This window comes from Capricornis sumatraensis, chromosome 2, assembly GCF_032405125.1.
Source record: "Capricornis sumatraensis isolate serow.1 chromosome 2, serow.2, whole genome shotgun sequence".
NCBI classification, from domain to species: Eukaryota; Metazoa; Chordata; class Mammalia; order Artiodactyla; family Bovidae; genus Capricornis; species Capricornis sumatraensis.
Genome location: NC_091070.1, coordinates 192,343,574 through 192,367,568, shown reverse-complemented (window position 1 = coordinate 192,367,568; position 23,995 = coordinate 192,343,574). Strand labels below are relative to the sequence as shown.

Below are 23,995 nucleotides of genomic sequence, written 5' to 3'. Positions count from 1 at the left end.
GCATTGGAGAAGGAAATGGCAACCCACTCCAGTGTTCTTGCCTGGAGAATCCCAGGGACAGAGGAGCCTGGTGGGCTGCCGTCTATGGGGTCGCACAGAGTCGGACACAGCTGAAGCGACTTAGCAGCAGCAGCAGGCGTTAATTTGGCACCTGCTCTGTGCCAGGCCTATGTCCATCCCTGTCCGTGGGAATGCCTGTCTGGTGGAGCAGGTGGCTGTGAAAACTGTGGCTGCATGCCTTGGTCAGTGCTGTGATGGAGATGGTGAGGCTGCGGGGTCCAGGGAGGCCCTAACTCTCCCTGGAGAGGAGGCAGGCATGGGGAAGGGGTGCTGGAGACGGGGTAGGAGGAAGGACTCACTTGGCAGGTAGAACAGATGAAGGGGTCCTAGGCAGAGGTAGTGAGAGTGTGCCCTGGAGTTGGGAGAGCAGCTGCGGGGGCAGTGGCAGGAGCTGCAGAGTAGGCAGAGCCGTGGCGAGCCGCTGAGAGACCTTGAGCAGGAGAGGTGCCTTCTCAGGCTTGCGCTGCAGAAAAGTCTGTGTGGCCCTACGGGTCAGACCAAGGTCCCAGTTGTGCGGACTGGGTCTAGCTTCCCCGGAAGGCAGGACGCAGTAGGTTGTGGTGGTTAAGTTGGTGGGTTGGGGTTTTGGAAAGAGCCCTTCAGTGTTGTGTAGAGGCCTGGAAGGAGGTGGAGAGACTGGAGGCCCGTGAACTGGCTGTGGAAGCAGCCCAGTGAGTGAGCAGTGCAGGGGCCTGAGCGCATCAGAGTGTGGGGGCTGAGCGGGGTCAGGGGTGGGGGGGGGGCAGACCAAGAGTTCAAGGGGGTTGGATCCCTGGAGCTTGGCTACTTGGGGGAGAGAAGAGGTCCAGGTTAAATCTGTTGTGTGGGATGGTTGTCCAGTCGCCCAGAAGGAGCCTTGTGGCCGAAGAGGCTTTCCCCTTTACGTTAGCCTTTCCCCTAGTGTCCCCAGCCATGAGAGGGTGGGACAAGGTGGCCTTTCTCGCTGTGACCCAGCTGGTCTGTCACATGACTCTGGCTGAGGAGAAGGGACACGGAGCCCGCAGTGTAGCCGGCTGGGGCCTCGTCTGGCCTTACTCAATCTGGCCAGGACTGTTGCGGCTGGGCGCCAGTGCCTGGCATGGCTGCCGTCTGAGAGCGCACGTCTTTGACCCTTAGATGCCCTCCCCACCTTCATGCAGGCTCTGTCCTCCCTGTCAGCTGTCCTGGCTCAGCCTTCCTGGCTGCCCCAGGCCCTGATTCTGCCCAGGGCTTCTGCTTTCCCCGTGACTGGCCCTGAGAGGAGTGGCTGGGCTCTGGGGCCTCATTGGCCAAACCCTGCTAGGCCCACACACGCCCCGTCCTCCCTGACTGGCTGCCTGCCCACCAAGGGATTGGGAGGCCGCCTGGCCTGGCCTGCCCTGTTGTGGCAGACTGCCTTGGAGCCCCAGGAAGCTGCTGGAGTCTGGAGGCTTTGCTGCTTTCCCCCTCGGCCCATGCTCCAGGGGCTCAGCACTCCTCTCTCTGAGGGAGGTGGGGCCAGAGCACAGTGGGGCTTGTTCCTCTGCCAGCCCCAGGGTGGGAGCTCCGCCCTTCTCAGAGCACAGTATTTCCTGCCTGACAAGTGACAGAGCTCCTTAGCTTCCTTGTTAGAAAGCTCAGCTGGCCATGCCAGAGCCCTGCAAGATTAGACCCCAGAATCCTGGAACCAGGGCTGAGATACCTTGGAGACTGGCAGTCTCCCCTGGGCCCTGCCTGGCAAGTGACAGATGAGGCTCAGAGGAGCGGGGACTTGCTTAGGATCACATAGCACTCTGAAGGGCAGGGCTAGGATTTTAACTCAAGTCTGCCTCTAGACATCCCTTTATAAATCTTTGATGTGGTCCTACTGGGTGCCAGGCACTTCTAAGCATGAGAACTAGAGTAGGAGCTTCTCAAAGGACTGGCCCAGTTTTTCTTATAAGCTCAGTGTTTGAGAGGGTCCAATACAGAGGGAGGGGCTTCTCTGGCAGTTCAGCTGGTAAAGAATCCGCCTGCAATGCAGGAGACTTTCCGGTTTGATTCCTGGGTTAGGAAGATCCCCTGGAGAAGGGAAAGGCTACCCACTCCAGTATTCTGGTTTGAAGAATTCCATGGACTGTGTAGTCCATGGGGTTGCAAAGAGTCAGACACGACTGAGCAACTTTCACTTTAATACAGAGGAAGTGCTTGGAGAATGAATGAGTGAGCGAATGAATGAACAGAATGACAAGGCAAAGATCCTGCCTCTAGGCATGTAGACGTCAATGGATGGGACGTTTCCTGTTTCACAAAACAGGAAATAGGAGGCTGGTAGGAGTGGGGACGACAGAGGATGAGATTGTTGGATGGCATCACCAACTCAGTGGATGTGAGTTTGAGTAAGCTCTGGGAGTTGGTGATGGACAGGGAAGCCTGGCGTACTGCAGTCCATGGGGTCACAAAGAATTGTACACGACTGAGCGACTGAACTGAACTGACGAGTGGGGATTGGCTAGGTGGGAAGTAGAGAGGATTAGAACTCAGGTGTCCTGACTGCTGGTCTACGACTTTTTGGCCATCCTCACTTTCCTCGTCTGTAAAATGGGGTAAACGGTCTTTACCCTCTGCCTGCCTCGTGACGATTCAGCGAGGCAGTGGGTGAGGACAGGCTTGAACAGCAGGGACGTTGTGTTGGGGCGGGTGGGATCTTCCCTGTGTGCACATCTGGAACTGCCCAGAAACTCCACATACTCTGATTTTCTTCTTCCCCCTTACTCTCTGCATCTTGCTTCCATCTTGCTTTCTCCAGGACTTCTTTCTGGAATGTTTGTCCCAGAACTAGCTGTGGGAGGGGCTTGGGAAGAGTGTGGGTAAACACAGTCTGCCTGCCTCCTCCCTCTACCGTCTCCCACACCTAGAAAGTCAGCCACTCAAATCCACATCCAGGCAGCCCCCAGCACATACCAGGCTGGAAATGCCTTGGCAATGGTTACCATGGTGACAGCTCCTGCTGCTCGGATCGCAGTGGTCTGGAAGCTGCTTACAACAGCCTGGCAGCCTGGTGCCCGCAGGTCCCCACCCAGGCTGCAAGCTCCTGGGGCAGCTGCCCTCTTCTGTCTCATTTTGGTCCCCAGCACTGCACTTGGTATCCAGGGGCCCTTGGCAAGGAGCTGCCTCTCCAAGGAACCCACAAGCTGTTCTGGGCCAGACTAGCTTGGTTCAAATCCCAGGGCTACCTCTTAGGGGTCAGTGACCTTAAGCAAGTCAACTTGGTATGTTGTAAATTTATTGAATTAGCTGTGGAATCCTTGTGAAGGGAGCTATCCAAAGAGTATAGCACCCCAGAATGAGACCCGTCCTTTCCCTGAGCCATCACTGCCCCCATCCTGTAGCAGTAGCAGGGTCAACAGAGGTCATAGCACTTTTTGCTGCTGAATCCACACCCAGGGCCCTGGATTCCTCATCTTGGGCCCCTGGAAGCCCTTCAGGCAGTGTAGTGTGGTGAGTAGGACCTCAGTCACACTGGCTAGACCTCTGGAGTCACAGCTGGGCTTGGCACTTACTTGAGCTTCAGTTTCCTAATCTTTAAAATGAATATAATAATGTACCTCTTTCAGAGGTTTGTCATATGGATAAAATTTGAATTAGGACTTGTAAAGTGAAGAGTATCTGATACTTTATAAGCACTTTATAAATGTTAGCAGAGACTTATCACCACAACTGGCAGTGACCGTGAAAATTGGAGGGCTTCCCATTGGGCGCTAGTGGTAAAGAACCCTCTTGCCAAAGCAGGAGATGTAAGAGTTGCAAGTTTGATTCCTGGGTTGGGAATATCCCCTGGAGAAGGGCATGGCAATCCACTCCAGTATTCTTGCTTGGAGAATCCCATGGACAGAGGAGCCTGGGGTCTACAGTCCACAGGGTCGTAAGGAGTCGGAAACGACTGAAGCGACTTAGCACGCATGTATGCATGAAAACTGGAACCCATGTGCCTATCCCTACTTGTCATTTTTCTCACACCGGCAGGTGTCCCTAGCTCTGTTCACAGTGTGATGAGGGAAAGCTGGCCAGAGAGACAGGATGGCAGGTCAGCTCCCCTTCCTCATCCCACCCCATCCAGGGGACTGCCAGGCATGCCTACCTCTATTGCTTGGCAAGTAAGACTCCCAAGTTGGACCCTGGGCAGAGACTCCTCCGCTTATTCATGAGTTCTAGGATTTTCTCTGCTGGTTCTTCAGCTGGCAGCTGTTCCAGCCCTGGTCTGGATCAGACAGCTGGTCAGTGACTGGCTGGAGCCCTCACTGTCAGTAGAGCCAAGTGTTGACAACGGATAAGCACCAGCCGAGGTGCTGCTTCCGATGTCATCTGAAACATGAAGAGCCCGAGGAAAGGGTCCTTATGGGATGAAATAGGAGCAAATCCCTGGGCTTGACTATTGTAGGGCTCACTGTGCTGTGTTGTGCTTAGTTGCTCAGTCATGTCAGACTCTTTGTGACCCCATGAACTGTAGACCCCCAGGCTCCTCTGTCCTTGGGGATTCTCCAGGCAAGAATACTATAGTGGGTCGCCATGCCCTCCTTCCAGGGGATCTTTCCAACCCAGCGATTGAACCCAGGTCTCCCGTATTGCAGGCTCTTTACCATCTGGGCCACCAGGGAAGCCCAGGAGTACTGGAGTGAGTAGCCTATCCCTTCTTCAGGGGATCTTCCCAACCCAAGAATCAAACTGGGGTCTCTTGCATTGCAGGTGGATTTTTTACCAGCTGAGATACCAAGGAAGCCCATAGGGCTTTACCCACTGAGCCACCAGGGAAGCCCCATAGGGGGGTGCTTCCTAGGCCTCCCTGAATAGAGATGGGAAATCTTGCCAGAACGAAGGTGAATCTGAGGCAAAACTTGAAAAAGCTGGCCTACAGTTGAATTAATATTCTGCTCCGTCCCTTTCTCCCCACCCCCTCCCTCAGGTGCAAGGATATGTTAACATGAAATTTGTGGCTAAAAGGAAGCTGGGCCTAGTAGGGGCATCCAGAGAGCCCCTGGGGTCTGAGACCCTGGGCTGGAGGGTGCTGGCCACTCTTGGAGTTAGGTTCTCTTGGCAAGTGGTCTTGGGGATCTCAGGGGCTGGCAGACCTGGAGACTCTGCTGTGAGCTGACCGTCCCGCGTGCTCCCCAGGGCCTGGCCTCCGTGTTCTCCAACCGCTCATCCCGGAAGTCGGCCTCACGCACTGACAGCGACAACATGGCAGACGGCGAGGGCTACCGGAACCCCACGGAGGTGCAGATGAGCCAGCTGGTGCTGCCCTGCCACACCAACCAGCGTGGCGAGCTGAGCGTCGGGCAGCTGCTCAAGTGGATCGATGCCACTGCCTGCCTGTCTGGTGAGGCTGAACCCGGCATGGCTGCCTTCCCGGCCCTGGCCACACACACCAGGGGAGAGGCCCTTCCTGAGCGTCGCCCTCTTCTCTCATCCCGACCTTCACTCAGGCCGCTCCACCTGCCTGTGATGCCCTCTTCAAGTTCCACATGCTCAGCTTGGGCCCACCCTCTTGCCTGCAAACCCCCAGGGCTCTGAGTGCTGGTCCTGGACCCTAGGGTCCCTGCTCTGATGCAGCGTAGCATTAGATGTGGTTGCTCCGAGGCTGACAGTAGCAAAACCCATGGCATTGGGCAGGGTTGAGTGGAGCTTGGATGGAGCTCATTTTGTTGCCGATGCCCTAGTATTCTCCAGTCCACAGGTAGTTCACAGACTGATGGTAGCGGGGGAGCAGACAGGAGGCCTAACTGTCCCCCTGCACTGTCTGATAGGGGTTGGGAAAGGGAGGCGGAACTGGGGCTCTAGGAGAACAGACTTGAGACAACCCTGACCCATCCCTGGAAGTAGAGAAGGAATTCTAGAAGGACTCAGGCAAGCAGACAAAGGTGGGTGAGGTTGTCTGGGCACTCGAGGAAGTCAGGAAGTGGAGGCGTGAGCATTCATTCAGCGGCTGCTTATTGAGTACTGCGTGCCAGGCACTGCTCCAGGACTGGGCACAGCAGTGAACAAGATGGGCGAAATTCCTTGCCCTCGAGTGACTTGCGGTCTAGCAGAAGGGAGAGGCACTAGCCAGACAAAACCCAGATAAGTAAGACAGGGTCAGGGTGTCGTAATCACGGTGAGGAAAGTAGAGTGGTGGGGTGCAAGCGAGGAGGCAGGCCTTAGCTAGGAGGGTCTGATATTGGATCAGAGGCCTGGGCCGTGGGGAAGCTGCTAACGGATGGCTTTCTTCTCCTGATGCCAGCGGAGAGGCATGCAGGGTGCCCCTGCGTCACAGCCTCCATGGACGACATCTATTTTGAGCACACCATCAGGTAAGTGGCTTCCTGCCTCTCTTTCTGGTCTCCTCATCACACGCCCAGAGCTCTTCCCCCATCTCCTGCCTTATCAGCCTGTGTGCTGCCTGGCACCTGCCTCAGCTGAGGGCCTTTGCAGATGGATGGGGGGCAGCCTTTCTGGAGCCATGACCCGTCTGCAAGGTCTCTGGGACAGCAGTGCGCTAGGAGCTGCCCCTGTGGCCAGGTGCCGTGGGGTGGGCTCCCTCAGCCAGCTTTGGAGTTGGATGTTGCTCATGCTGCGGCATGGGGTGCTGTGTGACTTTGGGGAAGTCAATCTCTTTCTCTGGTCCTCAATTTTCTTATCTTCAAAATGGAAGTTGCTGTTCAGTCACTAAGTCATGTCCAACTCTTTGCAACCCCATGGACTGCAGCACGCCAGGCTTCTCTGTCCTTCGCTATCTCCCGGAGTTTGCTCAGACTCACGTCGATTGAGTTGGTGATGCCATCCAAATATCTCATCCTCTGTCACCCCCTTTTCCTCCTGCCCTCAAGGTTTCCCGGCATCAGGGTCTTTTCCAATGAGTCAGCTCTTCAAATCTGGTGGCCAAATTATTGAAGTTTCAGCTTCAGCATCAGTCTTTCCAATGAATATTCAAGGGTGCTGGTTAGACTTAATCAGTGAATGCCTTTTGGAGCTTGGCTGTTCTCTGTGGGTCATTGGTCATCAGACTGTAGGGAGGTCCCTAGACAAGGTGCCTTGGCAGAGCCTGAGCCAGAAGCTTGGACCATTCAGCCTCTGCTCACATACCTCCAGGAACGGGGGTCTCATTACCTACTAGTTTTGTTTGTTTGATGTCTGTACTGATTAGAAGGGTTTTCATTACACTGTACGGAGCTTGGTCTTTGCACAGTTTTGCTAGGACCCAAGGAGCATGCCAAGTCTCAGCCCAGGGCAGGCTGCAGGGGCTGCCTGCAGTGCTCTGGCCTCCAGGCCTGCTTCTGAACTATCAGTGCCTGGGAAATCAAGTGCCAAAACTTATCCAGGACTTCCTGGTGCCCCATGCGTCGTGGTTAAGGAAGAAGTTTGGCCAGTTCCTGTACTTACTTACTCAGTCATTTCTCACTACCTGTGCCTTTTTTGGACCAGGGTCCATGCTGGGTTTGGAGTCTACAAAGTCCACTGGAACATAGTCTCTGTGCAGTTCCCAGTCTGCAGGGAGGCAGATAAAGAAACATAATTTCAATTCACAGGGGTAAATTCCAGGCAAATAATGATCTTTGACATATGGGTGCTTTGCAGTACTCATTTTTGAATATCTTATTTTAGAATAGTTTTTGATTTACAAAAACACTGTAGATGGTACAGAGTTTCTATAACATCTTACATTCATATGGTACTTTTGTCACAGTTAATGAACCCATGTGCTGTGCTTGGTTGCTCAGTCGTGTCCAACTCTGTGTGACCACATGGACTGCAGTCCACCAGGCTCCTCTGTCCATGGGGATTCTCCAGGCCAGAATACTGGAGTGGGTTGCCATGCCAACCTCTGAGGGATCTTCCCAACCCAGCAATCAAACCCAGGTCTCCTGCTTTGCTGGCAGATTCTTTACCAGCTGAACTACCAGGGAAGTCCTAATGAGCCCCTACTGATGAGTTATTTGTAAGCCTTTTTAAAAACATGTAAACAATTGTTTACATGGAAGATGGTTGATTTACAATATTCTGTTAGTTTCAGGTGTACAGCATTGTAAAGCAATTATACTCCAGTTTAAAAAAAAAAGGGGGGGGAGAAGGCCCTACTGTATGACACAAGGAACTATATTCAATGTTTTATAATAACCGTAATGTCTTTTTACTATTGATAATTAACTTACTAAGTCCTCAGAACAAGACTGTGAGATCCTGGCTATTAGTATCCTCCTTTTACAGGTGAGGAAACTGAGGCACAGGGAAGTAAAGTAACTTACTTAGGGTCTTACAGCTGGTGGAGAACTCAGGATATACTACAGGCAAGGCAGTCTGGCCCCAGAGAGCTTGCTCTTACCTAGTAGGCTCTGCGTGCAGGCGTGCTCAGTCACTTCAGTTGTGTCCAACTCTTTGTGACCCTAAGGACTGTTGCCCACCTGGCTCCTCTGTCCATGGAATTCTCCAGGCAAGAATACTGGAGTGGGTTGCCATGCCCTCCTCCAGGGATCTTCCTGACTCGGGGATCAAACCTGTGTCTCCTGCGTCTTCTGCATTGCAGGTGGTTTCTTCTTCCACTGGGGCACCTGGGAAGCCCAACCAATGGGCTACATTGCCTCTGTTTTTGAGGGTGGGTATAGAGGCACTGTATGGTGCTGGAGAAGACTCTTGAGAGTCCCTTGAGAGACAGCAAAGAGATCCAGCCAGTCCATCCTAAAGCAGATCAGTCCTGAATGTTCACTGGAAGGACTGACGCTGAAGCTGAAATTCCAATACTTCGGACACCTGATGCGAAGCACTGACTCATTTGAAAAGACCCTGATGCTGGGAAAGATTGAAGGCGGGAGGAGCAGGGAACAACAGAGGATGAGATGGTTGGATGGCATCACTGACTCAATGGACATGAGTTTGAATAAACGCCGGGAGTTGGTGATGGACAGGGAGGCCTAGCATGCTGCAGTCCATGGGGTTGTGAAAAGTTGGACACGACTGAGTGACTGAACTGATAGAGGCACTGGAAAAGGAAGTGACAGCCCACTCTAGTATTCTTGCCTGGAGAATCCCCATGGACAGAGGGGCCTGGCGGGTTATAGTCCATAGGGTTGCAAAGAGTTGGACACGACTCCCTGGTAGCTCAGCTGGTAAAGAATCCGTCTGCAATGCAGGAGGCCCTGGTTCGATTCCTGGGTCAGGAAGTTCCCCTGAAGAAGGGATAAGCTACTCACTCCGGTATTCTTGCCTGGAGAATTCCACTGACAAGGAGCCTGGTGGGCTACGGTTCATGGGGTCTCAAAGAGTTGGACACGACTGAGTGACTGAGCACAGCACATAGTGAGTGCCACAGAGGGTAGTCATGGGTGGCTTCCTGGAGGAGGTATTTGAGCTGCCTGCAGTACTGTATGCAGTGAGAATTTGTAGGCCAGTGGAGCTGTGTCTGGGTCAACTCTGAGTCTCTGCTGCCGAAACAGGATCTGACAGCTGAGGAGCAATGATAGAGAAGGCTGGGGTGGGGCGTGTAGTGATGGATGGGCCTGCCATAGGACCCAGTAGAGTGGAGGTGAGCCTGGGCAGAGGAGGGTGTGGGTGTGAGGGCAAGCTGGAGAGGGGCCTGGAACATGGTTGGTGACCTGGAAAGTCCTGGCCATACCTGAGGAAAGCTGGGAAAGGTTTTTTGTTTGCTTGTTTTTGCTTTAGCCATTTAAAAATGCCTCAAAATGCATCTCTAAGGAATAAGAACTTTTAAAAAACGTAAAAATACCACTACTACCCCTAAACAAAATGAACAATTTCTCACCAACATCAAATATCCAGTCAGCGTTCAGTTGCCCACAGTGTCTCTTGAATCTGTTTTATTTTGTTTTGCTTTATAGTTTTTTGCTTTATTTTGTTCAAGTCATGATGCAAATAAGGTTGCATTTGGTTACTTGTTGTCTTTAGTCTTTTTTTCCCTTTGGCCATGCTTCATGGCTCATGGGATGCTAGTTCCCTGACCAGGGATGGAGCCTGGTCCCCAGCAGGGAGAGCACTGAGTCCTAACTACTGGACTGCCAGGGAATTCCCTCAAGTCCTTTTTTTAACCTGTAGGCCCTACATCTCCGCCATCACCTTCTTCCTGCACCCTCTCCTTCCTCCTCCCACTCCCTATCTCTCTCTGTTTTTTCTTGAAGTTTGTTTGTTGAAGAACCTTGGTCATTTGCTCTCTAGGGTTCTCCATCATCTGGGTTTTACTATTAGCATCACTGTGGTGTCATTTAACATGTTCCTCTCTCTGCCAAGAGTATTGGTCCTGCAGAAGGGCTCTATTACAACTGGCTGAAAAGGTCAGATTTGTCTATAGGCGCTGCCTCTGGAGGGGTTTTGGGAAACTAGGGGCTTGAAGGGGCCCCCAAGGAGGCTGGGCAGTGACTCTGGGGATGGAGCCAATTTTGACCTGAGCTGTGAGACGGAAGACAGGAAGGAAGAGAAGCTTGGGAGTCCAAATGGGTGACTGCTTGGCTTTAGGGGAGGCTAGAGAGGAAGAGGAGAGGGGAGGAGGAGGAAGGGGAAGGGTCATATTGTAGCACCGCCAAAAATAGATTTTCTTTGTATTGGTGAGTCAGGGAAGTTCTTTTTCTAATATTTTATCATAAAAACTTTCAAAATTATAGAAAAGTTGAATAGTGGTGTGATCATTACCACTGAGAGTCAGTAATTAACAGTTTGCTAAATTTGCTTTATCTGTATGTGGATAAATACAGGCATGCCTTATCTTATTGCACTTTGCAGAGCTTGCGTTTTTTACAGCTTGAAGTTTTGTAGCAACCCCGCATTGAGCAAATCTATTGACCTCATTTTTCCAACAACATTGGCTCATGTAGTGTCTCTGTGTCACATTTGAGTAATTCTTGCAATATTTTAAACTTTTTCATTATTATTATTTATGGTGATCTGTATTAGGAGGGTAAAATTTGGGGGGCTATAAGAAGGTGGGGGTGGGGGAGCTTTCCTTAGGAGGGACTGTTGAGTTGAGAGCAAAGAGAATATTGAGCGTTCACTGGACTAGGGGGAGCAGGGGGAAGGGGGAGATGAATGACATTATGCCACTTCTCTTGCCTCAGCTTCCCCACCTGTAAAATGGGGTGCTAACACTGTCTTGCCAACTTGCTTTGGTAGCATCATAGATGTGAATATGCTCTGTACGCTGTAACATTTTTTGGCTAGTTCCCCTCGACAGAGGCCCCACAAGTATCTGAGGCCCCTGTTCTCTCTTTTTGTCCCTCTGGGTGGCTCATCTCTTGCTTTTCCCTCCTCAGTGTTGGACAAGTGGTGAATATCAAGGCCAAGGTGAACCGGGCCTTCAACTCTAGCATGGAGGTGAGCCACTGGGTGGGTGGTTTCCACTTTCTCTTCATTCTCGGCCCCCAGGCTGGGTGCATGCGTGTTCATACTCACAGCGCCCTGGCTGAGGATACAGAGTTCTGAAATAGCTGGCAAGTTTGGGAGGATCTAGGGATCTAACTTTCCAATGGCCATAACACAGAAGGGAAAACTGAGGCCAGGGATGGGGAGGGACATGCCTCTGGTCTCCGAGCGATGTGGATTCCACTGTGGGCCTTGACTTCCAGCTTCCTGGGCCTTCCCCTAGTGTCAGACCCTCTGTTCAGCAGCCAGGTGAATGCAGGGAGGACAGCCACTGTGCTTAGCCCTGACGTCAGTGGGCTGAAGCAGTGAGAGAGGTAGACTTTGGTCCATTAGCTTACCTCCCACAGCCTCTGTCTTCACATCTGTAAAATGGGCACATGATTCCTATGCTGCAGGATTGTGGAAGGTTTAATGAGAGGACTCTTTGGTGACGCACAAAGAGGAAGGGCCTCTACTTCCCACTTATGGACGTCACGCCCAGGCAACTTTACCCAGCTGGGCCAGTGGTTACTGAGGCACACTGAGGCTTGGATAGCAGAATCTTGACTGTAGCTCTGGACACCCCATAAGGGCTCAAGGTCCCCCTATGGACCCCCAAACTCTGTCCTTCCAATTTAGCCAACACTTAAATTAACTTACCTCAAGCCCTTTCATAACACAGTCTCATTTTGATCCTCTCAGTAACCCTGTAAGTGTAGGTACAATCATTCCCATTTTACAGAGGAGGAAACTGAGGCCCAGAGAAAGGAATTGACATGCCCAAGGTTCCCCAGGGAGCCAGGGCCAGAATCAGAACCTATCCCACGTCTCTAGCCCCCTGGACTTGGTAGGTGATACAGAAATACCAGAAGCCGGGCCTGGTGATGCTTCCCATCTCAAGCTGTAGGGTTCTAGTTCCTCCCTCCTCACCTGTCCACCTTGCTCTGCTTTCCAGGTGGGCATCCAGGTGGCCTCTGAGGACCTGTGCTCTGAGAAGCAGTGGTGTGTGTGCAAGGCCTTAGCCACCTTTGTGGCCCACAAGGAGCTCTCCAAGGTAGGTGGCTATACCTGACCACTCTATGCTGCCAGGCCACCTGGGGGCCTTTCCAGGGCAATGATTCTGGGGGTTGGTAGAGCGGTAGAGATGGGGGTGCAGCAGGGAATCCATAGCTTCCAGAAGAAGGCCCATCCCCCACTGTGGTTGATCCCCAAGTGCCTTCCTGCTCTGCTTTTCCCCTTCTCTCCCCATGCACCTCACTGCAGGATTCTCCAGGTCTTTCTATTGCCTTCCATGTCCTGCCTTGACATTCCTCATCCACAGTGCCTTTGCCCAAGAATGGGCTCAGGGGACACTGGAGGGTGAAAATGATATATCAGTCAACATGGAGATGGAAGATGGGGACAAAGAGGGGACAAGACTTGTAACTATCCAGGAGCCCCAGGTGTGAGATGATTACCAGGGGGACAGTTGTTGTTCAGTCACTAAGTTGTGTCCAACTGTTTGTGACCCCAAGGACCATAGCACGCCAGGCTCCCCCTCCTTCACTCTCTCCCAGAGTTTGCTCAGATTCATGTCCATCAAGTCGGTGATGCCATCCAACCATCTCATCCTCTGCCATCCCCTTCTCCTCCTGCCCTCAATCTTTCCCAGCATCAGGATCTTTTCCAAAGAGTCGGCTCTTTGCATCAGCTGGCCAAAGTATTGGAGCTTCAGCTTCAGCATCAGTCCTTCCAATGAATATTCAGGGTTGATTTCCTCTAGGATTGACTGGTTTGATCTCCTTGCAATCCTAGGGGGGCGCACCCTCATGCTGTTTCAGGGAATTTGTTCTGAAACCCCCCCACTCCGCCCCCGCCACAGGTGAAGCTGAAGCCAACCATGCCGCGGACGGAAGAGGAGAAGACGGAGCACAGCGTGGCGGCCGAGCGCCGGCGCATGCGACTGGTCTACGCAGACACCATTAAGGACCTCCTCGCCAACTGCGTCATTCAGGATGGTGAGTGTCATGGGTGGGGAGGGCAGCTCGTGTCCTACATGCTCCCCTCTGTCTGGGGCTCCCACTGGGCAGAGAAAGGAAGGAAGTCTCCCTGGGATATCCACCCAATGATGGCCTCAGGACTGGATAACCCTCTTGCCTCAAGGTCCCTTAGTGGGGAAAAGGGAGCATTTGGACCTCTCACCCAGCTCCCAGGAGCCGTGACACATGGAAAACGGTTTGTCATCCACTAAATGCATTTGGGTCTCTAGGAGTCAAGGTGTTTGGGAAGGTAGTATTGAGCTTGGCCTTGAGGACCCTAGGACTTAAAAAAAAGCATATATTGGGTTGGTCAAGAAGTTCATTTGGGTTTTTCTGTAAGATATTCCCTCTTTTGGCCAACTCAGTAGACCGGTAGCTAGATAGGTAGATAGATTGAGATAGCTCTAGGGATAAAAAAGACAGAGATAGAATAAAAAGCAAGACTCTCTTCTACCCCAGAACCCAGGCCCCTCCAAAAAGGCAGCTGCTGCTGCTGCTGCTAAGTCGCTTCAGTTGTGTCTGACTCTGTGTGACCCCATAGACGGCAGCCCACCAGGCTCCCCTGTCCCTGGGATTCTCAAGGCAAGAACACTGGAGTGGGTTGCCATTTCCTTCTCCAATGCATGAAAATGAAAAGTGAAAGTGAAGTTGCTCAGTCGTGTCCGACTCTTTGCAACCCCATGGACTGTAGCCTACTAGGCTCCTCTGTCCATGAAATTTTCCAGGCAAGAGTACTGGAGTGGGTAGCCATTCCCTTCTGCAGGGGATCTTCCCGACCCAGGGATCAAACCTGGGTCGTCTGAGCCACTGGGGAAGCCATATTAATGCATACTACCTCTCACTTCAACCCTCTCTTCTTACCCCATAGGGGAACGGCACCTACTGTCCCATATCTTGCTCCTTTCCCCTTAAAAGCATATCCTGCAGATTGTCCTGTGCCAGCACACAAGACCTACTTTGGACTGGGAGGATTTTGACAGGTGGAGAGATGAAGCAAGGTCTTTCTAACAGAGGATACAGGCTGGGGGCAAAAGTCTAGAGAGGTGACCTTGGTTTTGTTCTCTGATCTCCGGACAATGAGAATGCAGAGTCTCCCTGGAAACCTAGAGGAGGCAGTTTTAGGACCCATCAAGGATAATTCAGCCGCCCAGAGTGGAGAGAGAGCAGACGGTGGTAGCAAACCCCACTGAAGGCAGTGAGCTGTGCTCTAGATTCCATGTGCCCTACTTATGTGGGGCCTGGAGGCCACGGCAGGCCCAGCTCTTCCTATGGTCGTCCAGGCCCCTGGCACCATCCATCCCACTGCAGCCCCTGTGGATCCCTCCTGTCGTGACAGCCCTTCTACCCAAGGGTCAGTCTAGATGCCTTAGACTGGTGTCTGGGCCCTTATCTGAGCCTTATCTTGTGCTGCCCCTTTGCTCGTCCTCGGCTCCAGCTAAGCCTGGGTCTTGTTGCTCCTAATGACTGTCCTGCCTGTCTGGTTTCCAGACCTTGGCTCAGGGCTTCAGCTGCTCTCCTCCCTGCCTGTGGCATCGCTGGGTAGCCTGCACACCAAGCGAAAGACCTCCTCTTTCACAGGCCTCGCCCGACGAGCTCTCTTCCCCTGGGAGATGGGAAATACATGGCACCTCCTTGGTGCTGAGTGAATAAGAGAAGCTGTGTGGAGTGGTGGTGGTGGGGTTCCTGGGCTGCCCATGGCGGGGTCTGCCCTCGGGAATCTTCTCACTTCCTCGCTTTATCCCTCCTTGGTCAGATCTGGAGAGCAGAGACTGCAGCCACATGGTGCCGGCCGAGAAGACACGGGTGGAGAGTGTGGAGCTGGTCCTGCCCCCCCACGCCAATCACCAGGGCAATACTTTTGGGGGGCAGATCATGGCCTGGATGGAGAACGTGGCCACCATTGCAGCCAGGTGCCTCCTCTTCTTTCTTCCTCTCCTTCCCTTGGCCAGCTCCCTCTGGGGCAGAAACCCTGATTTGGTGCTAGCATTCAAGGCTTCAGCAGCTCGACTGTTCTTATAGGGTAAGCTGGGGCCTTCAGACCCAGGGAACCAGAGAGGAATGATTTTCTGTGAGCTCACCGGGGGAAATGTCAAGCCCTCAGCTAGCACCAGGGCCTCCCCATGCCCTGGCCCTGCCCAGTCACTTCCTGGATTTTATACTCTGCAAAGCAAGCCATTTGCCCTTCTCCTTCCCACCCACCCCACCATGCTCCCAGCCCTTGTCTCCCCTCCTGGCTGACCTTCCACCTTGTAGCCCCACTATTCTTTACTAAAATCCTGTCTGTCCTCTAAGAAGCCTCTTTAACTGTCCCCTTCTCCCTAAAGGTGGAAAGAATTCCTTCCCTCTCCTATAACCTGTGTATCTGTCTGGGACTTGTTCTGCCCCAAGTACTGGAGCATATTTTTGTAGTTATGACGACCAACATTCATTAATTGACACTGTCATACCTCCACGACTGTACTTGCTGTTCCCTCTGAGAGGAGTGCCTCCCTAACCCTTATCCTCCTCAGCCAGGTGAATTCTTCCACCCTTTGGAGCCTAGCTCCAATGGCCCTTCCTCTGTGTTTACCCTGTGGACATAGTACATAAGCAACGCCATTTTGGGCAGCCAAGGCTATGAGTGCAATAAGATCTCAGAGGAGAGTCAGAGTGTGGATAGTCAGGGAGGGCTTCCTAGAGGAGGAGTTTGTCAGCCGGGCCTTGAATGACAAGTAGCTTTGGGTAAGGGGAGGGCTTCTAGGTAGTAGGAACAGCAGGTGCTAGGATATAAACATTGAAAGGAAAAGGTTTATTGCAAGCCCTGCTCTTTGTCACCTCAAATTCAGCTTTTTTCCCAGCTACGCATGTAGACCTCAGTATTCTAAGCTGTGAGATGGGACTTCAGTTCTCTTTCTCTGGGTAGAGCTGTCACTGGGTTGGGTGGGAGTGGGTGGGCCAGAGGGTGGTGCGTGTGGCTCTGGGCAGGGTCTGGGGATGGGGGCAGGGAGAAGCACTGGAGGGTGCTTTGTCCTGTCCCCTGACCCCCGGCCTCCTCTAGCCGGCTCTGCCGTGCCCACCCTACCCTGAAGGCCATTGAGATGTTCCACTTCCGGGGCCCATCCCAGGTTGGGGACCGTCTGGTGCTCAAGGCCATCGTGAACAACGCCTTCAAGCACAGGTGAGGGGCTGGGATGGATGCGATGGGGCCCCCTGGGACTGAGGGCTCTTCCTGGCCTGAGAAGGGACGTTACCTCAAAGTGTCAGGAGCCGTTTCCCCGGTAGACGAGGTCTATGGGGTCTGGACTCTGGCCGCTGGGTCCCTGCACCATCCCCAGGGTTCACTCTGGTGTTCCTCCTCTGCCTCCCCATCCTGTGTCACGCCTCGTGCTCTGTGTCTTGGTCTCTCTCCCTGGCTCCTGCCTCTGATCCTGCCGCACTGGATGCTCGGGTCACGGGGCACCTCTGGCCAGTGTTCTGTTGTTCATCGAACCCTTCTTGACCCCTTTCCTAAAACCGCAAACAGTTCCCAGAGCCCTTATCTTTGTAATGGATTCTGATACCCCCACGAAAGCTTACTTAAAGTATGCATCTCTTTTGATGATTTCAAAGATGTGGTGATTTTCAGTAATATGTAGTCATTAACAGTGACGGATCAAGAGCCAGGCTGCCTGGGTTCAAATTTGGCTTACCTCTTAGCATCTGTGTGACTTTGGGCAACTTACTTAACCCTCTGAGCCTCAGTTCTTTCGAGAACCAGGGCTCACCACAGCTACCTCATAATTGCGAGGATTAAATGAGGAGTTGCTGTTTAATAGTATAATGACAGAGAGAACGTTCACTGAAGGTCAGCCATTGCTGCTGCTGTTATTTTTATTATTATTATTATCATTTTACTATTCCTTCTGATAAGCACACATTCTGCTGTTGTGCAGAGCAAAAGGTCCTGAACTAGGGTCTGTGAGGCCTGGTTTCTAGTGCAGATTCTCTTCCTGACTGTTGTGTGACCTTGGGCAAGTTAGTGCCTTGTTCAAGGTATTGATTTCCCCATCTGCATAAAGTCTGCATTGCTAAGTGAGGGGAATGGAGGCAGCTGCTATTTTATAATTCATCGAGACAGTCGGAGGTACAGAGACAGCAGCAACTGAGCTGTTGGGAGCACGGCTGTTAGAGCACTGGTGAATATGTTTATAATGAGCATTTTCTCTAATTAGGCCCTGCCCCTCCACCTTCTTTATGTCTTTCCATAACCCTTTGTTTTTACATAAACATATTTTATAGAGACATTTGTTTCCCCATCCCCTAGCTGTCAGTGCATGAGAACCTAGACTGCACAGGTTTATTCATTGCTGTGACCCCCAGAGATGAGCACGGGCCAGGGGTGCAGCGGGTGCTGTGTAAACATTGTTGAAAGGGAAGGCTTCTGAGTTTCCCGTCCAGCGGTCTCTGATCCGGGCTGTGGGAGAAGCGGCAGGAGTACGTGTGTGTGTGTGTGTGTGTGTGTGTGTTCGCGTGCGCACATGTGTGTTGCAGAGGGGTGGCCTTGGGAAGATCTGTCCAGCTGACGGCATCCCTCTTTCCCCCTCAGCATGGAGGTGGGTGTGTGCGTGGAGGCCTACCGCCAGGAGGCTGAGACCCATCGGCGGCACATCAACAGCGCCTTCATGACCTTCGTGGTCCTGGGTGCAGATGACCAGCCTCAGATGCTGCCCTGGATTCGGCCCCAGCCTGGGGTGAGTGCCCCACTACCAGCCCCCTTCCCTCTCTGCCCAGGGGTGACAGGACTGGGGAGCACAGGCCCAACCCTTTCCTTCTGCTGGGGAACAGCTTGGCCCTGAGTGCCCTGCTGTGAGCCCCAGAGGTGCTCCTTGTGCTTTCTGGAAGAATTTGAACCATGTGTGTGGGCCTCCCTCATTGCTGGGCGTTAACCAGCACTCCTGAGCCTGCAGATCTGTAAAAGCACTGGCTTTGGGGTCAGATGTGGGTTGGACCCCACCTTGGCCACATTCTAATGGGTGCCCTCCTTGAGCTTCAGTCCCATCTTTAAAGAGGGCATATCTGCAGTTCCTGCCTTATAGGATTGTTGGGGAGACACTGATCCTGTGCCTGACTAAGTGGCAACTGCTCTGACCGTGGTGACAGGGGAGCAAAAAGGGTAGGGATGAGAGTCAGGGACCAGGGGTCCAGGCTGGCTCTAAAAAATGTTCCCTTGTGCCTCCTGTGGGCCAGGCTCGGGCTTGCTTCCAGGGGCCAGGGAGTGACCTTGGTGAGGTTGCCTCTTCTCTCCCAGAAGGTCCCCTGCCCTGCCCGCCGCACAAGGCTGAGCATGTACTGTGAAACCTCTGCTCTAGAGCCAGTGTTGGGCAGTCAAGACGGGTGGTGGGCAAAGGAGTGGGGAGCCTGAAGACACTGGGACAGGAGACAGTCTGTGATGTCCTTTCAGGTCTTTGCCAATAAATGTCCATGTGTGAGGAGATGTTAGAGGTACTAGTTCAGAGGTGGGCTCCGGGCTAGGGCATCTGGATTCTGTTCCTGGCCACACTCCTTAGTCCTGTGACCTTGGGTGAGCCACTTAGCCTTTCTGTGCCTCAGTTTCCTCCTCTGTAAAATGGGGATAGTACTGGGAGTTCCCTGATGGCCTAGTGTTTAGAATCCCAGGATTTCATTGCCACACTGTTGCTGTTGTTCAGTTGCTAAGTTGTGTCTGTCTCTTTGTGACCCCATGGACTATAGCACGCCAGGTCCCTGTCCTCCTCTATCTCTTGGAGTTTGCTCAAGGTCATGTCCATTGAGTCGGAATTGCCATCTAACCATCTGTCCTCTGGCACCCTCTTCTTTTTTTGCCTTCAGTCTTTCCCAGCATCAGGGTCTTTTTTCAGTGAGTTGACTCTTCACATCAGGTGGCCAAAGTATTGCCATGACCCAGGTTCAATCCCTGGTGGGGGAACTGAGTAGCTGCAAGCTGCCTGGTGTGGCCAAAATAAAATCAAATGGGTGTAGTAGTGCCAGTTCAGAGGGTTGTTATAAGACTTAGGTGAAGTTTTGTGTGGAAAACACTTCAGAAGCGTGCCCACTGATAGCAAGTCCCGTTTGGAGGAGGAAACAGGTTTAGTGAGAGCGGGTGGTTTTCCCAAAGTCATTCATGGGTGTGAGGGGAAGCTGGGGCTGGGCCTCAGTGACTGGGCACTGCGCTGTCCAGGCTGCCCCTGTGCGACCTGAAGTCCGCTTTAGGACTGCAGGGAGGGTCTCCTTGGGCCCTTTGGGGAAGAAGGGCAGGCGGTAATGGGGGCTGGGTGAGCTGGTTGTCCTGCCCCCCACCACAATCTGTCTGGGCTCCTCCCCCCAGGATGGCGAGCGGCGGTACCGAGAGGCTAGTGCCAGGAAGAAGATCCGCCTGGACAGGCAAGTGGAAGCCAGGTGGTGGGAGGGGACACGGCTTCAGTTCTGTCTCAACTCCCTGTCTGCTCCCTGCCCCTGGGGACTCGTCTGTCTTTGGTGCTGCCCCTGGGCTGGGCCTTTACATCCAGGCGGTCTCTAGTCTTGGCCTCATGACACAGCAGTCTTACCGGCCCCTTGTACAGGTGAGGATGCTGAGGAGAGAGGGACTAGGTGTCCACGGGCACACAGATAGGAATAGTGAGAATTTGAACCCGGGCAGGTGTGGCCAATTTTACATCTTGTGTCCCTGCCATTGATTACGATGATGCCCATTTTGGAGATGGAGAAAGACTCTGAGAGGAGGAGAGCAATTGCTTGTGATGCAAATCCAGGTGTGAATGTTTGCTACCAAAGCACTTTACATGCCTGAAAGTACTGTAAATGCACCAGGGTTTACCATCTAATGTTAATAAGAAAAATGTGCATTTAGGGAGGGGTTTGGCAACCCACTTCAGTATTCTTGCCTGGAGAATCCCATGGACAGAGGAGCCTGGCGGGCTACAGTCCACAGGGTTGCAAAGAGTCAGACACGACTAAGCAACTAACACACCATATGCCAAATGCTGTTCTCCTGATGACCCCATGAGGGGGCAGGTGTGACTACTGATCCCACTTTACAGATGAGGACACTGAGGCATAAGGGTGAGGTCACTCAGGCAAGGGTTACGGGTCTACACCTTTCCCTGCGAATCCCCACCTCTGAGTGTGCGTGTCCTCGGCTGCTGTTTTCTGTGTGCCCACCCAGATCTCCCTGGCCAGATAGGGGTGTCTCTCACCCTGCTGGCCTGAGTGCAGGGCCTGGCATACAGTCAGCCTGCTGAGAAGAGGTGGGCCCCAGAGGGACCAAGGTTGTCATCTTCCCTCTCTCCCAGGAAGTACATCGTGTCCTGTAAGCAGGCGGAGATGCCCCTCTCTGTCCCCTGGGATCCTAGCAACCAGGTAAGGCCTTCTGCTCTGTGCGGACAGCCTTCAGACCTGTTGGGGACCCCCAACCCTCCCTTCTTGGAGGAGGCCCAAAGGGGACACGATACTCTGCCTCAAGACTGGCCTGGTGAGCCAAGGGCTTTCCTGTGTCCCCCTGCTTGGCAGGAGCGAGCTGAGGCCCCAAGGGGAGGAGGAGTCTGGCCCAGCCTGGGCCTCCTTCCCAAAGCCCAGGGCTCCTTTCTTCACGTGCAGCTTCCTCTCCACCCGTCAGAGGGGCCCTGGCACGGAGCCCCTGAGGAAGGGAGGGTGAGACTGCTCTGTGTGTCCATGTAGGTGTGCCTGAGCTACAACAACGTCTCCTCCCTGAAGATGCTCGTGGCCAAGGACAACTGGGTGCTGTCCTCAGAGAGCAACCAGGTAGCAGACCCAGCCTCCCAGCTTTCCTTCCTCCTTTGAGCAGCCAGAGGTGTTGACTGTGAGCCATGGAACCCTCTCGAACCACTCAGGTCAGACGGGGGTTCCCTAGAAGGTCCTGGGAGAGTCATGAAACCAACCAGTTGTAGAAGCACGCCCACCCCTCAAGGCCTGGCGTGGCTCGGCTGGGGGCTGGGGGCAAGGGTGGGCTGAGGCGGGGCTTGAGCTCTGCCACTTTTGCCTGTGTCCTGGGATGGGTCACCTCCCCACAGTGACATCCGTGGCTGGATGCACGCCTGGCTCTGAGGATCCATTCTGGTTTTGCATTAATTACTGCTTCTTTATCTTTTTATGTTTAAAAAGAAAATTTTCAATATTTAAAAACTTGAGGCATAATTTACATACAGTAAAACTTCCCCCTTTTAGTGTGTAATCCTGCTAGGGTGGAAAACACACGAAGTTACATCATCACGACAGTAATCAAGATATGGAGCATTTCCATAAGCCCCCATTTTTCTGGCTCCTTTGTGATCAAGCCTCTCCCCACTCCAGTCCCTGGAAGCCACAGGCCAGTTTCCCGTGCCTTCGTTTGGTCTGTTTGAGAATGGGCAGTAAAGGGAGTCTTGCCGTGTGTGGCCTTTGACGAAGCTCCTGAGGCACCGTGCATGCACCTGCGGGAAGGGATGAGTGCGTTCCGTTTCACGTCAAGTACCATCCATCTGACTAGTGGGCTTGTCCATGAAGTCCCTGCTTCTTCAGACAGCTTCCTATCCACTTTGCGCTGAATCTCCCATTTTTCACGGGGCTGCCACCGAGGCTCAGAGAGGTTGAGTCACTTGTTCACAGACACACAGCAATCGGCGCAGCCCTGACTTCCAGCCCAGGTCCCCAGCACAGTCTGAGGAGGAGACGAGGGAACGAGGCTGCCCTCTGTCCCATGCAGGTCCGCCTGTACACTCTAGAGGAGGACAAGTTCCTCTCCTTCCACATGGAGATGCTGGTGCACGTGGACACAGCCCAGGCCTTCCTGCTGCTCTCTGACCTCCGCCGGCGGCCCGAGTGGGACAAGCACTGCCGGTGGGTGCCGGAGGGCGGGGGTACAGGGGAGTGGGGTTGGGGAAGGGGCCCTGAGGTGTCTCCTCCTGCTGAGCCATCCCCTACTGCTCTGGGCCCCTTGCTGGCTTTTATCTAGGGGTGGGTTATGGGAGGGCAGGTGCTATGGTTATGTGTTAGGTGAGTATCTGAGTCATGGGTATTCCAAGCCTTCAGGGAAGGGACGGAGCCTGGAATTGGAGGTGAGGGCCTGGCCCAACTAACTATGTGACCATGGGCCAGTCATGTCCTTTCTGGGCCTCAGTTTCCCTCCTCTTAAAATGGGTACTTGAAGTGTGGGTATGTATTTGCACATGGGGTAGATCAGTGGTTTTCCAACTGAGTTCTGCCTTCTGAGAGGGGCTTGGGCGCTGCTTGGGGAGGTGGTTGGGAAGTGGAGGGGGTAGGTGGGAACTCCTTCCAGACTCAGGGTAGCTCAGAGAATGTCCAGTTTGTTCAATTTACCAAGCTTACCAATTCTTCATGTCGATATGTGAAGGGAAAGTGGCAGGTTTGGACATATTGTGTCTCTGTGAGGATGTCCTTGTGAGTGTGTGTTGGTATAAGCCTGGGTGTGTCTACCTGGGCACATGTGTGTAGTGTACCCGCATCTGAGGGGCACAGCTCTGGCACCCAACCTGTGCACATCCCAGACCTGCTTCCTTATTAGCTCTGTGGCCATGGGTGAGTTACTTCTCTGAGTCCCAGTCCCTTCGTCTATTAAATGGGGATACTCAGAGTACCAGCTGCTTGGGCTGATGTGACGTTAAAGGAGATAGTACCTGTAAGCTGTTAGAACAGTGCCTGGCACAGTGGGCACTCACTCTCAATATTCAGTATGGTTACTAAATCATCACACATCCATGTATGTGCATTTGCACAGACACAGACAGACATCTATAGTATTGTGTGTGCATCAGTGGGTGTCCATGTGTTTCTGCACGTGTGCCCACACGTGGGGTTTATTTGCTTGTGTACGTGTCTGCGAGCCCAGGTGTGTATGTCCCCTTTGGCCAGGCTTTTCTGCCTTCCTGTGGTCCCTGTTGAGTGGTCTGGGGGTGATATATCCCCCAAGCATGTGCTCAGGGTGGCTGAAGCATGGGGCCAGGGGAGTGGCTGGGTCAATCCTGCTGTCACACACGGAGCCTCTGTGACCCCTGTGGACTCCGCACAGGAGCGTGGAGCTAGTGCAGCAGGTGGATGAGGATGATGCCATCTACCATGTCATCAGCCCCGCCCTCGGTGGTGACCCCAAGCCCCAGGACTTCATCATTCTGGCCTCTCGACGGAAGCCTTGTGACGTCGGGTGCGTGCATGCCTGCTGGGCTGGGAGGTGGGCAGGTTCATCTTCTTCCTCAGGGAGGGGACATCCAGGTAGAATCAGCCCTCTTTCCTATGGCCTCAGGACCTCAGCGTAAGATCAGTGGCCGTGGTCTTACTGTGGGTAGAATGGAGAACAAGAGGACATACTGCCCTTTGCGGTCACTCATGCTCTAAAGCAGGGTGGTCTCTGTCCCTGGTGTGGTGAGGGTGCCTTGCCCCAGGTCACGGACAGGCCAACTCTCACATGGCCCATTCCTTGGCCTCCAGCCTCTGAAAGCCCCATGTTGCCTGAAGGGTGGTAAGGCTTCCAGCTGCACTGTGGTGAGGATGCTGGAGAAATGGCATCACTTGTGCTAGAGACAGGCAAAAAGATGAAGCACGAAAATCCAAAGTGCAGCACTGCTTCCCCGGGGCGGGGAGACGGAGGCGGAGAATGT

The 23,995-nt window shown here is 53.3% G+C and overlaps 1 protein-coding gene across 1 annotated transcript in view; it reads left to right on the top strand.

The window, feature by feature from the left end:
* Positions 1-23,995, top strand: part of ACOT11 (acyl-CoA thioesterase 11) — a 45,552-nt gene that overhangs the window by 19,675 nt on the left and 1,882 nt on the right. The window contains exons 2-14 of the mRNA XM_068965007.1: positions 5,170-5,374; positions 6,275-6,344; positions 11,286-11,346; positions 12,329-12,427; positions 13,235-13,370; positions 15,145-15,301; positions 16,429-16,548; positions 17,956-18,100; positions 19,714-19,773; positions 20,682-20,744; positions 21,063-21,146; positions 22,087-22,220; positions 23,410-23,541. Coding sequence (XP_068821108.1) covers positions 5,170-5,374; positions 6,275-6,344; positions 11,286-11,346; positions 12,329-12,427; positions 13,235-13,370; positions 15,145-15,301; positions 16,429-16,548; positions 17,956-18,100; positions 19,714-19,773; positions 20,682-20,744; positions 21,063-21,146; positions 22,087-22,220; positions 23,410-23,541 — 1,466 coding nt within the window. The remainder of the gene's footprint in view (positions 1-5,169; positions 5,375-6,274; positions 6,345-11,285; positions 11,347-12,328; positions 12,428-13,234; positions 13,371-15,144; positions 15,302-16,428; positions 16,549-17,955; positions 18,101-19,713; positions 19,774-20,681; positions 20,745-21,062; positions 21,147-22,086; positions 22,221-23,409; positions 23,542-23,995) is intronic.